Source organism: Bombus vancouverensis, chromosome 6 (genome assembly GCF_051014615.1).
Source record: "Bombus vancouverensis nearcticus chromosome 6, iyBomVanc1_principal, whole genome shotgun sequence".
In the NCBI taxonomy this organism is placed as follows: Eukaryota; Metazoa; Arthropoda; class Insecta; order Hymenoptera; family Apidae; genus Bombus; species Bombus vancouverensis.
The window spans coordinates 4,593,915-4,616,019 of record NC_134916.1 but is presented as its reverse complement, the minus strand read 5'-3'; the positions used below and the strand labels follow the sequence as shown (position 1 = coordinate 4,616,019).

Sequence of the window (22,105 nt, the reverse complement as noted above, 5' to 3'; positions counted from 1 at the left end):
AAATTATACTCAACTTTTTACTTCAAAAGATCAAAGTATAAAATTATCATAAGTATCAAAATGAAATAAAGAAAAGGTGTCCAAAAATTTTGTAAAGAATAAATATTAAATACAAAAATGACACGATATTTAAAACTAATATCTAATATGTATGCTATTACAATATCATTTTAAATTTTAAATATTACTAGCGCCACAAGTGAATGAACATCAATCATAATCATAGTAATGGGTATAGGTAGTAAATAAGTATACGTACTTAGATGCTACCACACCCGTGAAATATTTTGCGACTTTTAATATCTCACTCAGTATAAAGATTCTTAAAAGTTGTCACTAATAATAAAAATGATAAAAAGCCAAAGACTATATTGTTTTATCTTAATAATTACGAAGAATAAAGATCAGTGCACAGTTAACCTTATTTCTTCGTTTTAAATATAATGTCACCATTCGTTTAGTGATTCAGATTTAAACTATTCTGAAAGAACGTCACACTAATATCTGCAATGTACTTACAATTAGTAGTATAAATAAAAATTGAATTATAGGAATTGTATTTATAAAACATTACAATATATAATGATAATATTATTTCTACTTTTCTATTTCTGTGATCATATACTTAGCCAAAAATATGAGGGTTGTTTTCGAAGTTCCGCGTTGGATCCCGATTTACCAACCTTAATATTAAATCATGCTAATACACCTACAGAATGTATCAAAGAATGTCGTTCACGTTATTATATGTAAGTTATTGTTGTAATATTACTATAACGTTTGTTACAAATGTTATAATATTTAATATTTTTAAAGTAAAATTTAATATTAATTCGCATTAAAATTAATAGGTTTGCAGGATTAATGAATGGTCAACAATGCTTTTGTGGTAGTAGGTACGGTAGGAGAGGTATATCTACTTCTTGTACTTTTCTTTGTATTGCTGATCAGAACAATTATTGTGGTAGTCAAGATGCAATGAGTATTTATTCGACTGGACAAACAGGTATATTTTTTAAAAATACTATGTACTTTCATTCTATTTTGATATTTATAAACTTAAAAACATATATCCAGGTCCTAGTCCACCAAGGAGTGCACAAATAATTCACAGTGGATTTAATAATTTGCAAATTACATGGGAACCGCCTAATATCAGAAATGGAAATATTACATCTTATACTTTAAAGGCAGTGGTTGTTGAAACATTTGCTTCAAATTTAGTACCAGCCGTAGAAAGTCAGATTCAAGGAGGAGCTTCAAATAGTACCATTTTACAAGGCTTACAACCAGGCACAAAGTATAATGTATCAATCACTGCTGCAAACACCCAAACAGATAGTGAACCTACATATATTTTGGGATGGACTTTAATAGGACCACCTAATAAGCCAATAATGCCAAAAGTAATAGAACAAACAAGTACCACAATAACTGTTTTATTATCAGAGGGAAGTAGTGAATATGGTCCTGTTAGTACCTACCAAGTATTTGTTTGTCAACCTGGTACAATACCTCCATCAGGTCCTAATGTAACTTATTACAATTATGAAACATCAATACAGCAAAGTCTAGGATATTATATTACTGGAGAATTTGAATCTTCAGAATTTTACAAATATACAAAATTTATAGTAGGAGATGGAAAAATGATTGGCGCATATTATAATGCACCATTAGATACTCAAGTAATGCCACAAATAGGCTTAACAGTAGTTTCTAAATTTCAAAGACAAGTGCAGTATGCTTATTCAGATCTAATTAATAAGCTGACAATTTATAATGAAAGTGGAAATAACAGTCTAAATTTGACAATTTTTATACTATGTATTGCAATTGCTGTTTTGGGAACGTTACTTATAGTTTCAATAATACTTTATTTAACATTGCAAGAACGCCATGAAAAGTTTCGGATAAGGAAACTTCCAGAGCAACAAGAACTTACATTGCAAGGTCCATTGTACGAAGTTGACAATTTAGCATATATTCCAGAGGATGTACCTGAAAGGGTAAATCATTATCAAGAACTGAAAAAGAAGGTATGGATTATACCACAAAACTTATTGACGATTAATGACACTACGATACGTAGAGGGCGATTTGGGACAGTACATACAGGTGTTATTCAAAAAAATGACAAATCTTGTAGTGTAGCTGTTCATAGTATAGCTGACAAATTATTGAAAGTATCTGACAAAAGACATATGTTACGAGAACTAGATGTTTGTATTAAAGCATCTCCTATGAAATATCTTGCAGATCTTATAGGAACATGTGAAACTCATGATACATTACACGTTGTACTTGAATTACCACCTCAGACATTAAAAAATTGTCTATTAGCTGCCAGATCTGGGAACACATTTCCTGTTGAACATATTCTACCTATAGGATCTATGATAGCATCTGCTTTACAACATCTTGAAAATTATAAAATTATACATGAATATCTTTGTGCACGTAGTGTAGGTCTCTCAAATGAATGGATACCTAAACTAATGGGACATGGAATATCCAAATATGCTTTAGAAGATATAAAATATACTCGATGGATGTCTGTTGAGTGCCTTGGTAATAGAAAAAAACACCAACCAGCAGTAGTCTGGGCTTTTGGTGTACTTTTGTGGGAAATGCTTAGTATGGGTGGTACACCATATTCTAATTTTTCGCTTGATAGTGAAGTGGAAGAAGCAATTGAGCAAGGAGTTAGATTACCACAACTACCAGATACTCCTGATCCACTTCACGAAGTTATGTTATCTTGCTGGAATATGGAAAGTCAGGAAAGACCAACATTTGCAGAATTAATAAGATTGGTAGGAATTATGTTTCATTTTATTTTAAATGCATAGAAATAAAATATTTTCTATTTCTTGGTCTGACTATCCCATTTTGCATTTTCAGGAAACCTTAAGCATTTGTCCAGTCACTGCAATTACTGAACCATATATCCCAGAATTAGAATTAAATTAATATCATTAATAAATAAGTGTTCATATTCATGCATTTACGTGACATTATATATTGTATATAACAATTTTGTTAAATATCTTCAAAACCTATTTTTATGTATTCTAAAGTTACCGTTGCATGTAATTTGTGTATACTAGATTTTATATTTTTTTTATAACTTTTTTATACTATAGATTTTTATTTTATACTTCCGTATTTTTTTCTTATAAAACAAAGTATTATAGAAGTATTATTAATACCTTTCCGTCCACTGAAGTGAAATCGAAAAAACGTACGATTTTCATAAAATATAAATTTCTACTTAAAATATAATATAACACAAAGTATTCCTACTTTAAACTTTAAACACTCATAGGTAATGATTATCCGTTTTGTGTTAAATTTCATAATAATTGAAAAAAAACTTCTTAGCATAATACTTTAAATTTTATATTATTGTAAAACACTCGTAGTTTTATTGAAGAAAAAATTTTCATATTTTCAATTGTAAAAACCTTTCTTATGTATATAATTGATAATTTTCTCGCTGGATACAAATTTTACACATTAATAATTCGATTTACCTATATCTAAAAAATTATAAAATATCTATAAATAATAAAACACTGATCTTAACTTTTATACCTGTAAACAATGTACTTACTATTAATGTTCATTGTAAGACTTTATTAGTAGACATTAACTTGAATAAGCATAAACTCTATTGCTTTGTATTTAAATATAAGAACATATGTATATTTTAAATTGTGTAATGTCTCAATTTTTATTTAATGTCACAGAGAAAATGTTACAGTTAATGTTAAAATTAAAACTTTTTAAATTACTTTTTAATCCAAAATATTTTTATAAATGATTTTATAATTATTTATTTCATTATATATTATCTTTCACAATTATATTTGATAAATAATGTTAATATAATTTTTTACAATGCATTATTAATATATTATAATTTCTCTATTCCTCCATTGAATTACAACAATAAAAATAAAAATTTAAAATATTTTACTATTTCTTCTTTAAAATACATCTTTTAATAAAAATATATATGTTACAATTATAAACTTTTATCCTTAAACTAAAAAGTTATTTGAGAAAAGATATAATTTTAAATATGTATGTGTGTGAAATATACATATACATATGTATGTGTTGCATCAGGTGGTATTGATACATATTTAGTTACTAATATTTACTTTTAATATCGGCCTGATATCACCAAAAATACAGAACGTTTATTCAGCAAGAGTGTATGGCAAAAAGTAATCGTACATAATACATAAAATGTGAAATAAAAAGACATACGATATTATCATTAGATTCATATCTTCCTGGAGCACATGATAATTATTTATTTCCGAAATCCATTTTAGTTATTAATCGATAAAAATGGCTATGTTGATGTTTACACGTTTCATAAATTTGCGAAACGTAATAAATATTAATAATTTTGGTGCTATTGGAAATATATTAAATATTACACAATGCTCGGTAAATTAAAAATATTAGTGTTAATTAATTCTTTCAATAAGTATTCTTTAATTACCAAATAATTTTTATAACCTTAAAAGTAATAGTAAACTAGACAGTAATACAGATTTTATGATTTTAGGACGTTATCTCTAAACCATATTGTATAAACATTAATGATGACATTATTCCTCATAAATCTGCAAAATTAACTGGAAAAAAAGTTAGTAGTGCTATGAGAGCATACTTAAAACGATCTAATGACTATAGTAAGTTACAAACATATCATGGTACAAGTAATTTGGAAATTTTAAAACAAATCTATTAAATGATAATTATTTATTGCTTTTAGAGGAATTTATGAAAAAACAAATAGCTGAGTATGATATTGGAAAACGATATTTAGCTAATATAATGGGCGAAGATCCTGAGAACTTTACACAAAAAGATATTAATGTAAATTATATTTCTTATTATTATAGTTAATACTCTCTTGATCAACTATTAATATTATTAAAATTGAGTATTTATATATCTTCAACTAATAAGAATCTAATATATCAGATTCTATTACATTATATATTGCAAATAAGAAAAGAGTAATACAAGGAATTGATATCTTTTTAAATTTAATTACTTTTATATGCTAAAATTTGAATTTGTATAAGAATTATTACTTTTAACAGAGTGCAATAAGGTACTTATTTCCATCTGGTTTATATGACCAAGGAGCTCAACCTATGATGCTTCACCCTATAGATGTATATGGGAATAGGAAGGAAGCAGAATTTGATGAAACTGGTAGACCACATCATTTTTTGTTTTACACTACTAAACCTAATTATTATGAAATACTTCATGTAAGCTTTTTTTAAATCTCTTTCTCTGTACATTTTATATGAACACATTATTCTTTATTAAACAAATATCTTTACATGTAGAACATTGCAAAATCAATGATTCATTTAAACAAAATAGAGGACCAGATATTGGAAAGAAATATCCAATCAGCACCAGAGCATAAAATGTAAATGTGCAATTACTTTGACTATATTTATATTTCTAACTCATTCTAAATCGTAGATAAAATAATATTTTTTCTTTTTATTACTATTGTTTCAGAGATTTAAGGGATTCAGAATGGCTACAGAAGAAGAGCTTAGAAAAGATATTGCTTGAAGAACTTTTAGACAAAGAAGTAATAAATGATATATAGCTCTATAGCTTTATTTTGTAAGCATAATACCTTAAATTCATTAATTTGTTTTAGTATGATTACTTTATAAAAAGTATGCAGAGATTAGTTGATCATCCTGTATCAAAGCATGCAGAATCTTTTATCATGGAATATAGAAGAAAATTACCAAGTATTAATCAGGATATAAAAATTCCACAAGTATGTATATTTTTTGTTGTATCAACTATCTTTCTTTTCTCATTAAAAATGAACATACATTTTATTTTTTTATAGCTTGAATATGATAGTGATAACAGGCCTTTTGTACTTATCGACAGTAAGTATAAAATAAACTATCAATAATATTCCCATAATATTGTAATTGTATGGTTTAAGAACATTAAAATATTATTTTCGAAATTAGAAAAATTATTTGCAAGGAAATTGTTTATTAATATCAAAATTCAAAATCATGACTCTTTTATAGGATGTGCAAGAAAAAATACAAGAGGTGAGGTTAAAGTGATAGGCAATGGATCTGGAAAAATCACCATTAATGGAAAGGATCTCGCGTACTTTGATGATATGCAATGTCGTGAACAGGTACGTATGAAAACAGTTTGAATAATTTCATTTTGCAAAATGTGATAATAGTTCGCTGTTAAAATAATTTAAGTAACTATTTATAATATTCGTATGTGTTCTACATATGAATAATTACGACTTCATTGTAAAATCATTTTACGATACACAAAAAACAAATATTGATAAGAAAATTACAATACACAAAAAACGAATATTGATAAAAAAATTACAATACATATTTTTTATATGAAAATAGGTAAGTATTCTAAATAATTAATATAAGTTGATACTGTTATACAACATAATTGAGGTAAGTACATATTATGTTGCAGAGTATTAGTCAAACTTATTAATTTCAATTTATTACATATCAATTTCTAATGCACATGTAAACAATTTTGTCTAAAATAATATTAATTAGGCATAGTAGTTAATACTATTTTATACTGTACATATAGAGATATATAAAAGTTAGTTATATTAAAATTAGTTTGATTGATCTCAAAGTTATATTAAAAGTTATACTAAAATTTATAATATATAAATGAAGAATGTGTGTGTGGTTCACACAATGGAATTTGATCAAACAGTTATTTCAAGGACAAATAACTTTCCAATGATGATGTTGAAACAATATATGTTTCTCCGATTTGTTTTTAAGATTTTAACTAAATTTGGGCTAAAAAAGTTATTAATGATAATTATCGTTTATTTGAGATTTCTTAATTTACTGCTTAATCTTCATATTTGATTCCTTTCATTATAAAGAACAATTTAAAAGACTTATTGAAAAATAAGAAAAGATAAGCAGAATTCTCTTTTTTAATCTCCTTTCTGAGATTAGAAAAGAGAAGTACACTTTACATATAAAAAGATCTAAGAATATATATAACGTGCCTATAGATAAACTTAAAATTAACATTTCAAATTTTCCGTTTCCCGCAGTGTTACGTGTCTTTTCCTCTTCTTCAATTGCAATGAAAAAGATATGTGCAAGGTATCGCGAAAACTAGTAAATATAAATACCAGTCGATCAAATTTTATGGTATATTCATTATTAAAATTTATGAATACAGGATAAACATAAGATACAAAGATGAGAAAGTCCCTATAAATGAAAACGAAACCAAGCCTCGCGAATTGCTGATATTTCTGATGTATGCGATTTATCGTGGTCTCCGCGATCTCAGAACAGACAATGCGTCTAAGAAGCTCGATTCGAGTTCAGTATCAATCGAGTCGTCAGATGGAACGACAGGCTTATGATGTTGTAACAATAACACCTTCACATTGAGTAGTACGGTCGTTCGTTCGATGAAATTGATCGTATTCGCACGTGAATACGATCGAGAAGTGAAGAACGGAGAGAAGAACAGTGATCGATTTTCTTTTCGATATTATTAAGCTATCGGTAAAGAGACAAAATTGTTAAAAGTTTGCACCATGCATCGAATATCGAAATGCGTTTGTGATGGAAAGTCAGTGAAAACTCTTTTTTCGAATTTAAAGAGCCATCCTATGAATTTTGAAATAATTGTATCTGATAATACGAAAAAGGACTTTAAATATTATCTGTTAAAAATATATAAATTCAATCTCGAACGATGAAAGTTGATAATGAAAAGTGTAAATGTTTAAAGCTTGTGTATGTATAAGCAGGATTTGATTTTGGACATATAATAAATGTAATGTGACGAAATAAAGTTACATCCGGTTATTGCAATTTTGTTTTTAATAACATTTTTCAAGTGTTTTCTGTTTTTGTGATATTGAATCATCAACGTGTTTCAGAGTAACAAAAAAATTATCGTTGAGTTAAAAGAAATGTTTAACTACGACTCAAAAATTTTAGTTCAACTTAATTTAGAATACTTTACGAAAATTAATATTTTCAGGAAACTTGCAGAATTTTTATTAGAAGAAACTTTTGATAAAATTAACTTATATTTTAATTAGTTACGTATCACTTAATATTTAAAAAATGAGCTTTCTTTGTTCGCTATCGCATTATTAGATGTATTTAATTTACGTAATTCGTACATTCCTTCTTCATTGCGTAGTTCCGTTAAACGTATATATTTTCTACTTTAGTTAAAAGCTTACATCCTGGATTCTAATCATTTAAGAACGCGAAATACATATGTGTAAACGTCATTCCGTATAGTTTTGTCATGCTTTCAAAATTGAATCGGTATGTCGAGAATGTTTTTGTCTTCGATACTTGAAGGACTCGATCTGTAAATAAATAATATCAGTTTAAAGGTAACGGCACAGCACTTCGCAGTCATCAGTCTATGTGCCCGATTTTCCAATTGTCATTCGCGCCTCGCGTGATACACAGTCAGACGTCATCAAAAAGATCATCTTATACTTTATTGATGGTAAAATTGAAATAAAGCTTTGAAAAATGTTTAAAAACTAAATAAATTTCACTACGATGATTGCGATCAATTGTAAAATTAATGATTTTTCCACTTAGTTTGTTTGCATTTGTAAGATTTTTGAGCGACTTTAAATGCTATAAATGTCTTAATAACATAATTGAAACAAATTGTATTCGAAATCATGATATTATTACCTTTTAACTTTTGCTGCATAACACCATAGTTACTAAATTGAGTCCACAATGCATATCTAGGAATATTATTAAATACATTTTTATAGGATAATAAGATAGAGATTTATAGGATTTGCAGAATAATAAAATATAGATCGCAAAAATTTATATAATGTTATTCGCGGAGGATACAGAAATTTATTATAAACAAAATAGAACGATTTCATTTTACTTTAAATTGAAAAACATTTTAATAAAATGCTGACTATTAGTAAAATCAAAGGATGACTCTTAAACAATAATAAGAAACTGTCAAACTGTCTATGAAAAGTATAGAGTTTAATAATAATTTTAACGTATCACGAACGCTCCAATCGAAGTTCACATTTATTAAAAAAATCTAGCTTTTGTTAAAGGATCCTTAGACGATCCGAAGTATAAATGATAATTTTTCAACATACAAATGCGTCTGATGAATAAGATTCAACAGGATCGATCGATTAAGCAAAGCGACGTCACATAATTTTCTACTCAATGCACGTTCACGAATCCCCATCGACTTCATTCATGAATTAATACCTCGCGAGCCCTTTTACTACTCATGACAATGCTCTTTGTAGATCGATGATGTAATCGCGTAAAGCGCTAACCGAGAAGGATGGAGATGAACCATTCGCAGGCCTCGAATTCGCCACCGGCGAAAAAGAAAGTACAAATGGAGAGGATCATCGATATGGAGGACGTAACGGTATCGATTCCGAATAGTTCAAAGCGTACGACCATGACTTCTCTACTCTTAACACGATGGTTGGCGTCGAAGAGCCCGCATCATACAGAAGTAGAGACAAATTGGTCCTCCGATGACCAAAGTTTGGAATACGGAACTCCGCCTCCTATCGAAGAGCCACATTGCTATTCTATGTGTGCCAGTGAGAGCTCTTGTACAGAGGAAATAAATTGCACCTTGCAGGTAAACAAAGATATAATCAAGAATCTATTAGTGGAGCATATGAGACACATCGGTGGTCGATTGCAACTCCTTGACGATCTGGAGGAGAATAAAATGGATCTAAAGAATCCTGAACATTTCGTAAAATACTATAAACAACAAGAAGTAAACGCTTTGCTACTTCACGCCAGTTTCCTTGGTCGGATAGACGCGATTGCTGGATTGCACAAGTGCGGAGCGGATTTAAACCACTCGGAACAAGGACAAGGACTAACTCCGTTACACTTATCTGCGTTCAGTAACTCTTTAGAGAGTGTACAATATTTGCTCACTAACGGTGCCAACATTCGTCTGGGACGAACTCATACACCCTTTCATTACGCTGCTTTTGGAAATGCTTTTAAAGTAGCTCAATATTTCCTTCAGCTAGGCGTCAGTCAGGAATCTCCTTGCGGAGAGGAGACCGTGTTACACACTGCGGCCAGATCAAACGCTTACAACGTATTAAAGCTACTGGCATCTAATAATCATACCTTGAATAATTTAGACTGTAATGGGTACGCTGCTATACACCACGTAGCGGACAGAGGAGATCCAGCTGGCTTGTTGGTACTACTAGACGCAGGTTGCGAGCTAGATCTGATGACTAAAAAGGGTGACACTGCTCTACATCTCGCAGCGGAGTCTAGTTGTGTGGAAAATGTCGATCTGTTGGTAGAAAAAGGTGCAAATGTTCACTTGAAGAATCATAGAGATCAGACAGCTTTACATATAGCTTCTCGATCTCATTCCTTGGAATGCGTGGAAATATTGCTAAAGAAAGGTGGCTGTGATCCTAATATCGAAGATAGCGACGGAAGAACGCCTTTACATCTCGCATTAGGTAGATCGTTGCTGGCTTATGACGTGACGGAATTGTTAATAATGTGGAAGGCAAATATCAATAAAACCGATAAATACGGTTATACACCGCTTCATATCGCTGCTCTGAACGAATTGTCTCAGTGTGTGGATATCCTGATACAGCATGGAGCGGATCTTAGCGCTAGAACGAAAGGCGGGACTAGCGCATTATCCATTATCTTACGTAAAACGCCGACTTCTTTGAACGTCTTTAAACAAAGATTAGATGCCTCGATAACGCTTCACCAGCATGGTTCAGCCACCGGAGAGGCGGAGCTTCGTCTCGACTTTCATCCTCTGCTGATGCACCAACAACAAGGCGAAATAAGATATCTCGGGACATTCGTGAAAGAAGGATACAAAGAGATTCTAGAACATCCGCTCTGTCAGGCGTTTCTCCATTTAAAATGGCAGAAGATCCGAAAGTATTACGTGGGCAGGCTAGTCTTCTATCTATTTTACGTTCTCATACTTACAGGATGGGTAATGACTGCTTTAGCGCATAACTGTTACAATGAGTCGCACGGTCAATTAGACAACACTCAGCCACCATTATGTGCAAATACCACTGGTATCAACGGGTTTCTTTACAGGCACCCAGCTTTACTCGAAATGGAATGGTATGCATTAATGGTGCTCACGATTCTCGAAGCATTTCGCAAATTGACCAGCATTCCAACGTACCCCTCCGTCCGCCAGTTCTTCACGCAGGCCGAAAACATGGTCGAATGGTGCGTGATCCTGAGCGTATTTGCCACTTCTTTTATCTATACGGGCAGAACGTATGCGTGGCAAAGCCACGTAGGTGCATTCGCCGTGCTTTGCGGCTGGAGCAATCTTATGCTAATGATAGGACAATTGCCAATATTCGGAGCGTACGTCGCGATGTTTACCAGTGTTCAAGCACAAGTATTCAAGCTTTTATTAGCGTATGCTTGTCTCTTAGTAGGCTTCACCGCAAGCTTCTGCGTGATTTTTCCACGCTCGAAATCGTTTAGCAGCCCTCACATTGGTCTGATCAAAGTTTTGGTCATGATGACCGGAGAGTTAAATTTCGAGGACCTGTTTTTTCCTCGGGAAGAAGATGGGAAATCGATCGATTCAGGCGGTACCTCTTGGATTCTACTCCAAGTTTCTGCACAGTTGTCATTCGTGTTGTTTCTTCTGTTCGTTACTATCGTGTTGATGAATCTACTGGTAGGCATCGCAGTTCACGATATAAAAGGACTACAGAAAACGGCGGGACTTGCAAAACTCGTTCGCCAGACAAAGCTTATTTGCGACGTCGAAACGGCGCTTTTTCTCGGACTGATACCAAAACGACTAACGAAACTTTTACGATGGACAGCTCTGCTGCTACCTTCACCCTTGAGAGCAGTTTTAACCGTTCGTCCCCTGAACCCGAGAGAGAGTAGATTGCCTCGTGATTTGTTATCCGCTGCGCACAAGGTCGTGAAGGATAGGAAAAATATGTCTGGAACATTGTGCAGCAGGAAGAGCAACGCTACTGCATATACGTATTTAAAAAGCGAGCCATATTCGACATTTCGTCGACGTTCTCCGGAAGAAGACGTATCCGTCGATGATTACTCGGTCAAAGGAGATTTGGCAGAATTGAAAAAGATTTGTGATAAAAATCACCAACTTCTTCAGGATGTCGTGATGGCATTAATGAATGACAAGCGCATCGTTAACAAAGAAAAGGATGAGAATAATTAAGTTTTTACTCTGAGAATTCTTAGAATCTTAATAGCAAAGATATATCGTGTGAATAATCTGAGGAAGCTTAAATCACCCAATCGACCTTAGAAATGCAGGAATTGCGCATACGTACGTTTAGAATTTTAAGAGTAATCCTCAGGCCATTTTATAATACCATATTTTTCGCAATCTTGAAGATTCGCTTATAGAAGATGACAATTACGTGCTTTTAATATTCGGATCAATGTGTATCGACTATCGAGTCCTCTCTAAAATTTTATAAAACGCAACATAATCTTCTGGCAATGACAGAGAATATAAAGTGGAAAATACAAATGATTAAAACGAACGTGTGTAATCAACATTGAGGATCGTTGATTAAACATATGTTTTGCATATTTTTAAAGCAAAATTCATAAAGAGTCATATATGGAGTGGAAACATTATAATTTAACTACTAAATTTGTTCCCTTCCTTTCTTTCCTGAATTTTTATAATCCTCATGGTTGGTGATTTTAAATCCTTTGCGTGTCAGGAATGTCACGAATTTGTGATAAAAGTTGAAAAAGAAGCTTGAGATGAAATATTTAAATAATAATATAACGATTATATTTTGATGTATGGGTTTGTACCCAATATTTGTAAAATGTTGTATTACAACGCATTAAAGTCCGTCCATATTATAAACAAAACTATAAAAATACCTAGAAATCAGATAGAGAACTAACAGAATAAGCTGAACACAACAAAGTATTTTAATACTATTTAATTTTATACTTATAAGAATATCTTAATTGTATAAAAAGTTGTGTAAATAAGACCATGTAATATATATTTTAGCTTTTTTTTTTAATCTTAATTTATTACTTATTATACGAAAACATGCAAATAAAGTGATTCTGAAATATATACCTTTCTTAAACAGAAAAATATTTTTTTAACAACAATATTAAGAAAATAGAGTTTCATCAAAGTAATTAGTGCGATAGGTGTTTGGAAATTACTCATGTCTAAATATATAAGAAAGAAAATATAAATATTTATATAATGAAATCTTTCAAAAGGTACAATTTATGCAACGACACAAGCATCGAAGCTTCAAAAACTTATTATATCGTATCTTTTGTAAAATCTTTTAAAGTTAATTGTACGTCGAGTTTAGAGTAGCTTCATTTAAATATTACCTTCAATATTTGAAAGACTTTGCTAACAATATTAACTTTAATTTTTTTTCATATATAATAATAATCATAGTGTAATGATTGTATAAACATTATGACAACGATAATTATAATTGTAAGTTGAGGTTTAGTTTTTTCGGTATATGAATCATGCTATTCTGTATGTATGTATTCGACCTATGTATGTACCTGTTTACAACTTTAACCGTAAATATAATTACATGACAGTGATTGGAATTCGCGATAGCATTCATTCGTGGTAATGATTCATTATCCTAGAAAGTAACAATTAATTATTGAACACTGCAATTTTTAACTTTATTCAATCGATGTGTATGTATTTAATAAGTGTTTTAAACATATCTCTATTATGCCAAAAAATATTTATACTATATTTCATAAAATATAATTATTATATATCATAAAATATTATATTATATCTTCTCCAAAAAATAAATAAATATTTTCGTCCTTGAAGACAAAATATTATGATCCAGTTTTGTCCACTCTGCAATTTCAAGAAACGCGTTATTGCCCAACATACTTGCGGATACGTTAGAGAAACGATATTCCTATAGGCTAAAATACGTTTCGAAAGGTGTGTAAGCATCAGACATCAAGAAACATTTTCAAACGGAAAATACAAATCGACATATTAATTAACGTGTATTTACAGTTTGCATCATGTGTTCTATAAGAAGACGATTTTTGTGATCCTTTAATCGTCTCATACCTCGCATAATGACTTTTTTAGATGGAATTTTTTATCTAGTGAACATTCGCCATGCTTTCTAATATATTCTACCGATGTTTCTTAAAATATCGATGTTTTCAACGTAACAGTGACGGTCAATTCAGGTTCTCATATTAAGTGTTTTAATTTACCTGGCAATATCACTGGAAACAATACCTCTATCCTAACAGTGACTTTCAATTTGTAGTTTCCATGTCGAAACAAAAAAAGAAAAGATTGTATTGTAACAAAAAACTGCGTTCGTTTAACCAATAGTCCGAAAAAAGTGCTTTTCTGAAATGACCATTAACATCTTCACCTATAAAAACACTTAACCGTTTCTGGGAATCTGACTGGTAATTAATCTTTCAGCGATTCAATTGTTACTTCTTACAAAACTTTTTTAATTGTTTCTCTCGATATCTATCCCTTTGATCTGATATAATCCCTAATAAATTTTAAATGTGATCTAGAATTTTCACACCAATTAAAGAAAGAATCTATTTCTATAGCAAGAAGCACGATTCTGAAGTACCCCCATTTATCGCTAATTGAATCGATATGCTTCAATACGGCAAAATTTACATATAAAAGTATATAGTAACGCAAAAAAGTTACCTAACTGGTGCCGACTGCTCTAACAGCTTTAGTTATTCGAGTTTCATTGGTTTTCCATTTGATCGATCGATACAACGAGAGAGCAGCAAGTTCCATTATGCCTTTCGTTCTTCCCACACGATAATTCGCGTATTAAATCATATATACTTTTCTTTTTAAATCGCCGCAGGCTATAAATTTACTTTAACTTGTCTTTTTTTGGACGCATTCAAATTTAGTCATTGGTATTCACGGGATATTCAAGAGCTACTTGGAGGAACCGGTTCCAATTCGTAGAAAATCAGGATCTGAACAACTGGTATACATATATACAGCCTATATAATGATAGAATATAATTACTGACCACGGTGGAATTGAACAAGGACACTAAGTTTCACGTCCACGAGTGTATCTAGATTTTACGGGAATATCTTAAAGAGCGGCGAATCTGTGAAAAGACTCACATGCGCGCGATCTCTTGCAGCGTCTGGTGTTTCGGCTTTAGAGAGCGGTACCCAATGTTGCGTGATACTGGCTTTCTCCGTATTAATTGCCAAAGTATTCAAATAAATTATCGGTGAATTTTAATTTTTTGCTGATCGTAAATGAAATCGTAGAATTATCGTCTAATAAATTATTGTCACAGAGTGTTACAGTGAATTTTTTTTTTTGTATATGATCCTGTATAGCAAATGCAAATGGAAAAACTGGAAGTTGTAAAATTGGATGAAAAAGCATCGAAGTTGGAAAATTTTGTAAAATAGACAGTGAGATAACAGAGGATTTATAATAGGAAATATAAGTGATTTTTTGTTTGATTGTTGCGTGTTAATGTTGAATTCTTATGTTAAAATAAAGATAATAATGGAGAGAAGAAAAAACCATAAAAAGTATTCGAACAATACGAGGAATACACTGAAACAGAGTCATGAAAAAAGATACAAAATTAAACCCAATGATTTTCATAATTGAAGTGCAAAGAAGAATTAAAATAAGAATTACTTAATAATATTCTCCTTTTTTTAAATTTCCTACAAATTTGTTGAGATATACGTTGCATTAAATTTAAAAAAATAATTGATAAAACCAGGAAATATCAAATTAGCACTAACATATTTCAACGAAACATTGTTTCATAATACTTGAACTTTAAAACACATTTTTTTGTTATCATTGCCACTTGTTCTATTGCGAGATGATAGCCTTAATACAATGTAAATACAGGCTTCGTTGTTAAAACGTCGAAAAAAATTAATCAGCATATGACGCAAATAATGGTCATCGTTGTTACATAATCCAAGTTTCATCCTTTGTTTTTATGTAAAAACGATGATTATAAATTCTAAATTTAAAACTACGATAAATAATTATCATAATGAAATAAAATAAAATTCTAATATGCATATGTAAACATTGGGGCTTGGGCTTTAAATGAAGAAGAAGAATTTTCTCGAAGAAATCTTTATTCTATCAAGGATTATAGAGTGATTAACTTACAGTATGAAGAAGGAATCAGAAGAATTCACGTGTACGATAAATAAATAAGAAAAGAATATTTACTAAAAATTGTTTACCGCAACGTTAGTTTAAGTTGATGTGACCTCTATCTCGTTTAGTTTTTAAGTTCAAGGTCCCTATTCGAAGGAGTACTGGCTCCTCCAACGGAAGCGTGTCTTTTCCTTTGAACTTATATATAGAATGAATCCATACGAGTCGACTAATATAAGTCACTCGGGCGAGTGACTCCGGTAGTCGCGTGTGCTGCAATGACGAGAGCATTCTCTTAAAGTGATCTAAATGACTTTGGGACGTGACGTGATAAACGAAGAAAAGAGTGAGGCCGAGGTATGACGATTGGAACGTTCTTTCGAGGTGATCCACGATAGTAGAGTGTGCCTTGTGTTACGTCGCAGTTTCTTCATCATCCTGGTTACAGACGAAAAAAAATTCCTTTCCGACGGATAATGGACGATAAACAGATGTACGAGAACTCCAGCGACATACCGAAGATTAACGTGCAGCGTGCAACGATTAAGGTTAGCGAGGAAAGGCTGCGGCGATACTCGTTAACCAGTTTAAGAGATTGTCGTCTCTCGGTTGACGAAAACGACTATTGGAGAACGGTAGAAGGAGACGCTGGAGCACATGAAAATGTTGAAAAAACGAGTCAGTCAAAAATGAAGCCGCTGGCTAATCACAAAAAAAGGACCAGGCATTATTCATTGACCAGATTAAGAAATCGCCGTTCTTTTCTAAATTTCGATGATGACAAAAACATCTTGACAAAGACAGGTGTTAACGAGACTGCTAAAGACAAAACGACACAAACTTTGAGGCTACCATTACCTGGTGAAGGAAAAACGATACATTGTTCTTTGTCGAATTTGAACGATCCATCAAACGATCTCCTATCCACCAGATTGGCTTCCTTTAGATCCGTCAGATATCGACAGTCGAGTAGCTCGGAGAAAATCGTGATCGATGATATCCCTTTGATCGAAACCACGAACGATCACGTGGAAATTGATGCCGGTACACCTCCGCCAGTTGACGAATCTCTCTTCTACGATAATCTCGACGTATTTAAACAAGCGCAGATCAACAGTAACGATCTCAGATCGATCATGTGGTCGATCTTTACGACTGCAGAAATGAAGATACTGCTCGAGCTAGAAAAATGCAATACTTTGCCGACGATGCCGCCGGGAGAACGAATGAGGAATATAGCGTACATGTGGTCTTGTTACCGTGGTTTAGTGCATCTGCTACCGAAATTGGAACAATCAGGCGCGAGACTCGATTACGTGGAGCCTTGTACAGGCATGAACGCCATCCTAGCTGCTTCGTTAAGCGGTAACGTAGCTTGCATCGAGCATTTGATAAAAAGGGGCGTTGATATCAATTACAGGAATCCAATCAATCATTATACGCCTCTTCACTTCTCTGTCCTCGGAAATTCGCCGGATGTAGCGCGAATACTTCTTGATAACGGCGCAAAACCGAGCACGTATCTTTATCAGGAGACGGTCGAACCAGTTTTACATTGCGCTATCAGAGCAGGAGCTGTAAAAATAGTGAAGTTATTGTTGGAACAAGGAGCAAGCGTTGTCGAAAAGAATCACATGGGCGAGACGCCGCTTCATGTAGCTTGTTTCATTCAGTCGATAAAATGCGTTGAATTACTTCTAGATTCGCCTGGTACCAACATCAACGCGGTGGACCGAGCTCATAGAACTCCTCTACATTTCGCTGTGATGACTACTTATTCTTCTGCGAAGCTCGTAGAACTTCTATTAAAACACGGTGCCCTAGTGAATGCCGCAGACAAAACTGGCTTCACTCCTCTTCATGTGGCGGCCCTGAACGAACAATCTCACTGTGTCGATGTACTGATTTGGGCCGGTGCAGACGTTAGTGCGACCACCAGTGCCGGACTTTCCGCCTTGAACATTATACTTAGGAAGATACCAGAATCTCTTCAGGTGTTCCGACAGAGATTAGATGCCTCGATAACACTCAGAAGACCCGTTCCTCATAACAGAGAGTTCGAAATGAGGCTGCACTTCGATCTACTCTTCCCCAGTGGCAATCAATGCGAGACCAGCTTCATAAACACGTTTGTCCAGGAACGTCGTAAAGATTTACTATCGCACCCATTGGTAATGGCTTTCTTGCATCTAAAATGGGAAAAGATAAGAAAATTTTATTTACTCAGGATCCTAGTTTACGCCATGACCGTGATCTGTATGACGACTTACGTGCTCACGGCGCTAGCTTACAAATGTTACAACTACGACGAGGCAAATAGCTCTAAGATTTGCAGCAGCAAACGTATTTCTGGATTTCTGTTCAGACGACCAGTGATTGAGATTCAATGGTATCTCTTATTAATCTTCACTTGCATCTCCATTCCTAGGAAGATATTCGGTTTCATGGTGTACACATCCGCGAAACAGTACTTTTCCAATATCGACAACGTGCTAGATGGCATCGTTATAATTAGCGTTTTTGTTACGTCATTCGTGTATACAGGACGTACATACGATTGGCAAAATTACGTCGGAGCATTCGCGATACTATGCGCCTGGACAAACTTAATGTTGATGGTTGGCCAACTTCCAGCCTTTGGCACGTATGTAGCGATGTTTACCCACATACAGTTCGAATTTGCCAAGCTGTTACTCGCTTACTCTGGATTACTGATAGGGTTCACTATTAGCTTTTGCGTAATTTTCGTCGGTGAACCATCTTTTGGCAACCCTTTCACAGGACTCATTAAAGTGCTGGCGATGATGGCCGGAGAGTTGGACTTCGAGGGACTGATCACGCAAATCGATGAAGGTTTAGAAGGAAGCTCCGAGGGACCTTTCGTTATTTATCATCCATTGTCGGTATGCTCTCAGATCCTCTTCACGCTATTCATCGTGTTTGTCACAGTGATCTTAATGAACTTGTTGGTTGGGATCGCTGTTCACGATATTCAAGGATTAAGGAATCATGCTGGTCTCACGAAGCTTGTACGCCAGACAAAATTGATCCTGTTTACGGAGATGGTGTTACATAATAGTTCGATTCCATACGCTTTTCGAAAGTGGATGTCCGATCACAAGATTAACGTGGAAAACAGAAAAAGGGTTTTGGTAGTGAAACCGTTGAATCCTTTGGAGAAAAGGCTTCCGAAGGACATTCTAAAGGCTGCTTATGAAATCGCACAGAAAAACATACCGTTTATGAACGATGATAACATTAATCTGAGCGACCATGTAATGAGGATGAGACAGCAGAGCGAGGACTGCTTTGACTCAAATTTACAACTTGTTATCGAGAATCTGGCCAACAAACTACAGTCCTACGAGGACACGATCATGTTGCTGAAGGAGCAATTATTAGATACTAATAAAATGCTGGAGAGTGTTGTGAAAAATCTGACAAAGGAAAAGAATAATTGAGATCAGCTAGGTACTGATTGAATTGAAATTACCAAAATGTAGTTTAATCTTTGGGAACCATGGACACACCTTAACTGTAGTTAGTTAGTAATGTGCATGTGAACGATTGCAAATGATCAAAAACATATTTTGATGTTTAATGCATCGATCGAAATCCGACAAAATCGATCGACTTAACTTTCTTAGTAAATATCATAAGTTTAAGTATTATAACGAGTGACATATGGGGGCACAGAACCGAAAGTGAAAGTGAAAGTAGAAAGAGAAATATATTTAATAACAATGAGACATTAAGATTAATGGTATTAACTTCTATTCTTCTTTTTGTACCTTTTAGATAAACTCTTTTATATTCCATATTTGTAATACTTATCAAATATAGACATTAAACTTACAGCAATAGTAATTATAAAAATATAGATAAGTATTTGATAATGAGAAAATGTAGCAACGTTATTCAAAGTACGGTGTTTATTAAACGTATAAAGTACATCACGTTCGCAACATTTTAAAGGGAGAGGAAAGTTGCCAAGAATCAATACCTTTTGCTAACGGACACATTTCACTGTAAGAAATTTTGAATTGACTAGGTAATTGAATTGACTAGTGCATTTTTTAATGTTCAAAACTTTTGCAAAACAGAAATTTTTTATATAGGTATAAAAAATCTTCAATTTATGCACGTTATATAGTAAAGTAACCACGATACGCCCTGAGGTACATAAATTTTAATGATTCTCAAACGAACGCTTAAGTTTTGCTAATTTTAGAGGCAATAGAAATTATTCTTAACTGAACCTATTTTGAATTACAGATCATATTTCCATTAATTTTTACGGAAATGATTGACAAAGTTGATATTGAAGCAACTATTTCTGGTGGGGGTCCTACTGGACAAGCTGGCGCTGTTCGACTTGGTATTGCAAAGGGGCTTCAAAGCTTTGTCGATAGTCAAATGAGAGAAAGAATGAGACTTGGTAAGGAGAACCCAATTTTCTAACTACTTATTTATCACGGTAATTGTTCAATTTCTAGATATAAATTATATTATATAGGAATAGTACTAATTGATTTCATGGAAAATGTGAATTTTTTAAGCTTTCTGAATGTATTTTAATAGTGCATATATTCAATAATGCATTGATTTTCTAAAATATGTATGAAAATATTTCAGAAAAATTGGATTATAAAAAATTTGATTAATATTGATTAATTTTCTAATTGCAAATTAAATTACTTATATTCTTTCTGATAGCATACAATTTTATTTGAAAACACCCTGAAATTAAACTATTAAAAAGGAATTAAAGCGAGTCACTTAGCAAGAATTAACTTTCATCTTGACCCTAATTATTTTAAGCTATTGAAAAGAAAAAAAGTTGTAATTTATTTTTCAGAAATATAAGTTGTACTTTATAATGAAAAATCTTACTACTGTGCAATTAACTGCACGTCCTCTATTAGAACAATGATTTTTACATACAATTTATAATTACAATGAAGTCAGTCACTGAATTCATTCAGCTATGATTATTTAATCGAATCCAAAAATATATAGTCAAATTATCGTTTTGTAAAATTCCTAAATAGTTATGTGCTATAATGAAATTTAATATTTATTATAATTGAAAAATTTCTTCTGTACTATTGTACATTTCAAGAAACATATCAGACAACCCTTACAATTACAATGTTATAAAGCATACTAACAAAATTTTATATGCCTACTACAATATACCCTTTTTATATCCTCTATAAATGACACGTAATAAAATATTCTTGAATTAAAATTAGATTTTTGCAGATAATACACTCACTACAATTTACTGTGTACTCAAAGGATGTAACTGAAAATTAATTGAATTTATAATTTGAATTTTTTGTTATTTGATGTTTCGATAATAATGGAATCGATTAATAAGTGAAATGTCATTTGAATTTATCCTCAAGACTTTTAGTTGTTTCAAAGTTTAATAAAATTTTGTTTAGTTTTACAAATTATCAATTTATTTATACAAGAGAATTATTAAAAAATTACTTCTGTTAGCGGGCCTTCTAACATATGACTGGAGGAGGCGTGAAAGGAAGAAGTGGGGTCAGGAAGGAGCTCGCAGAAAATTTACGTGGAAAAAGCGTTAATTTTCCTTTTAATTTTCCGCACATTGAAATTTATGTATTAAATTTAAATGAATTTTTATAAAATACCCATTAAACATTTCGAGATAAAATGCATGTTAATATAAAGTGGATGTTCTGTAGAAAGTGGGACAAAAAATGATTCATCAATAAAATTATTAACTAAAATTTTTTTAAAGATGTTATCCTTAAC

General features: G+C 32.3%; 3 protein-coding genes across 7 annotated transcripts; all 3 read left to right on the top strand.

The window, feature by feature from the left end:
* The first annotated feature begins 222 nt into the window (after positions 1 to 222).
* Positions 223 to 3,803, top strand: LOC117160239 (putative inactive tyrosine-protein kinase Wsck). Of its 2 annotated transcripts, none has more exons than XM_076619281.1 (4): positions 223 to 511; positions 860 to 1,006; positions 1,078 to 2,816; positions 2,905 to 3,803. In XM_076619281.1, the coding sequence occupies exons 2-4, from the start codon at positions 865 to 867 to the stop codon at positions 2,971 to 2,973; spliced, it is 1,950 nt and encodes a 649-aa protein (XP_076475396.1). In that variant the 5' UTR covers positions 223 to 511; positions 860 to 864; the 3' UTR covers positions 2,974 to 3,803. The 2 variants fall into 2 exon arrangements, with proteins under 2 accessions (XP_076475396.1, XP_033196764.1); XM_033340873.2 differs by lacking the exon at positions 223 to 511 and adding an exon at positions 521 to 749 and having other exon boundaries at positions 852 to 1,006.
* Positions 3,804 to 4,134: 331 nt separating this feature from the next.
* On the top strand, positions 4,135 to 22,080 carry LOC117160235 (small ribosomal subunit protein uS9m-like). Of its 4 annotated transcripts, XM_033340866.2 has the most exons (11): positions 4,141 to 4,464; positions 4,586 to 4,712; positions 4,796 to 4,899; positions 5,130 to 5,303; positions 5,385 to 5,470; positions 5,566 to 5,641; positions 5,714 to 5,839; positions 5,915 to 5,957; positions 6,108 to 6,223; positions 20,591 to 20,753; positions 21,824 to 22,080. In XM_033340866.2, exons 1-11 carry the CDS (start codon positions 4,363 to 4,365, stop codon positions 21,913 to 21,915), a joined length of 1,209 nt encoding a protein of 402 aa, XP_033196757.2. In that variant the 5' UTR covers positions 4,141 to 4,362; the 3' UTR covers positions 21,916 to 22,080. The 4 variants fall into 4 exon arrangements, with proteins under 4 accessions (XP_033196758.2, XP_033196757.2, XP_033196756.1 ...); XM_033340867.2 differs by lacking the exons at positions 20,591 to 20,753; positions 21,824 to 22,080 and adding an exon at positions 9,383 to 9,549 and having other exon boundaries at positions 4,135 to 4,464; XM_076619096.1 differs by lacking the exons at positions 4,141 to 4,464; positions 4,586 to 4,712; positions 4,796 to 4,899; ... (6 more) ...; positions 20,591 to 20,753; positions 21,824 to 22,080 and adding exons at positions 7,103 to 7,202; positions 7,282 to 7,616; positions 9,383 to 13,980.
* Positions 16,792 to 19,776, top strand: LOC143302374 (transient receptor potential channel pyrexia-like). Its single transcript, XM_076619095.1, has one exon. The coding sequence runs from the start codon at positions 16,792 to 16,794 to the stop codon at positions 19,774 to 19,776; it is 2,985 nt and encodes a 994-aa protein (XP_076475210.1).
* Positions 22,081 to 22,105: the final 25 nt, after the last annotated feature.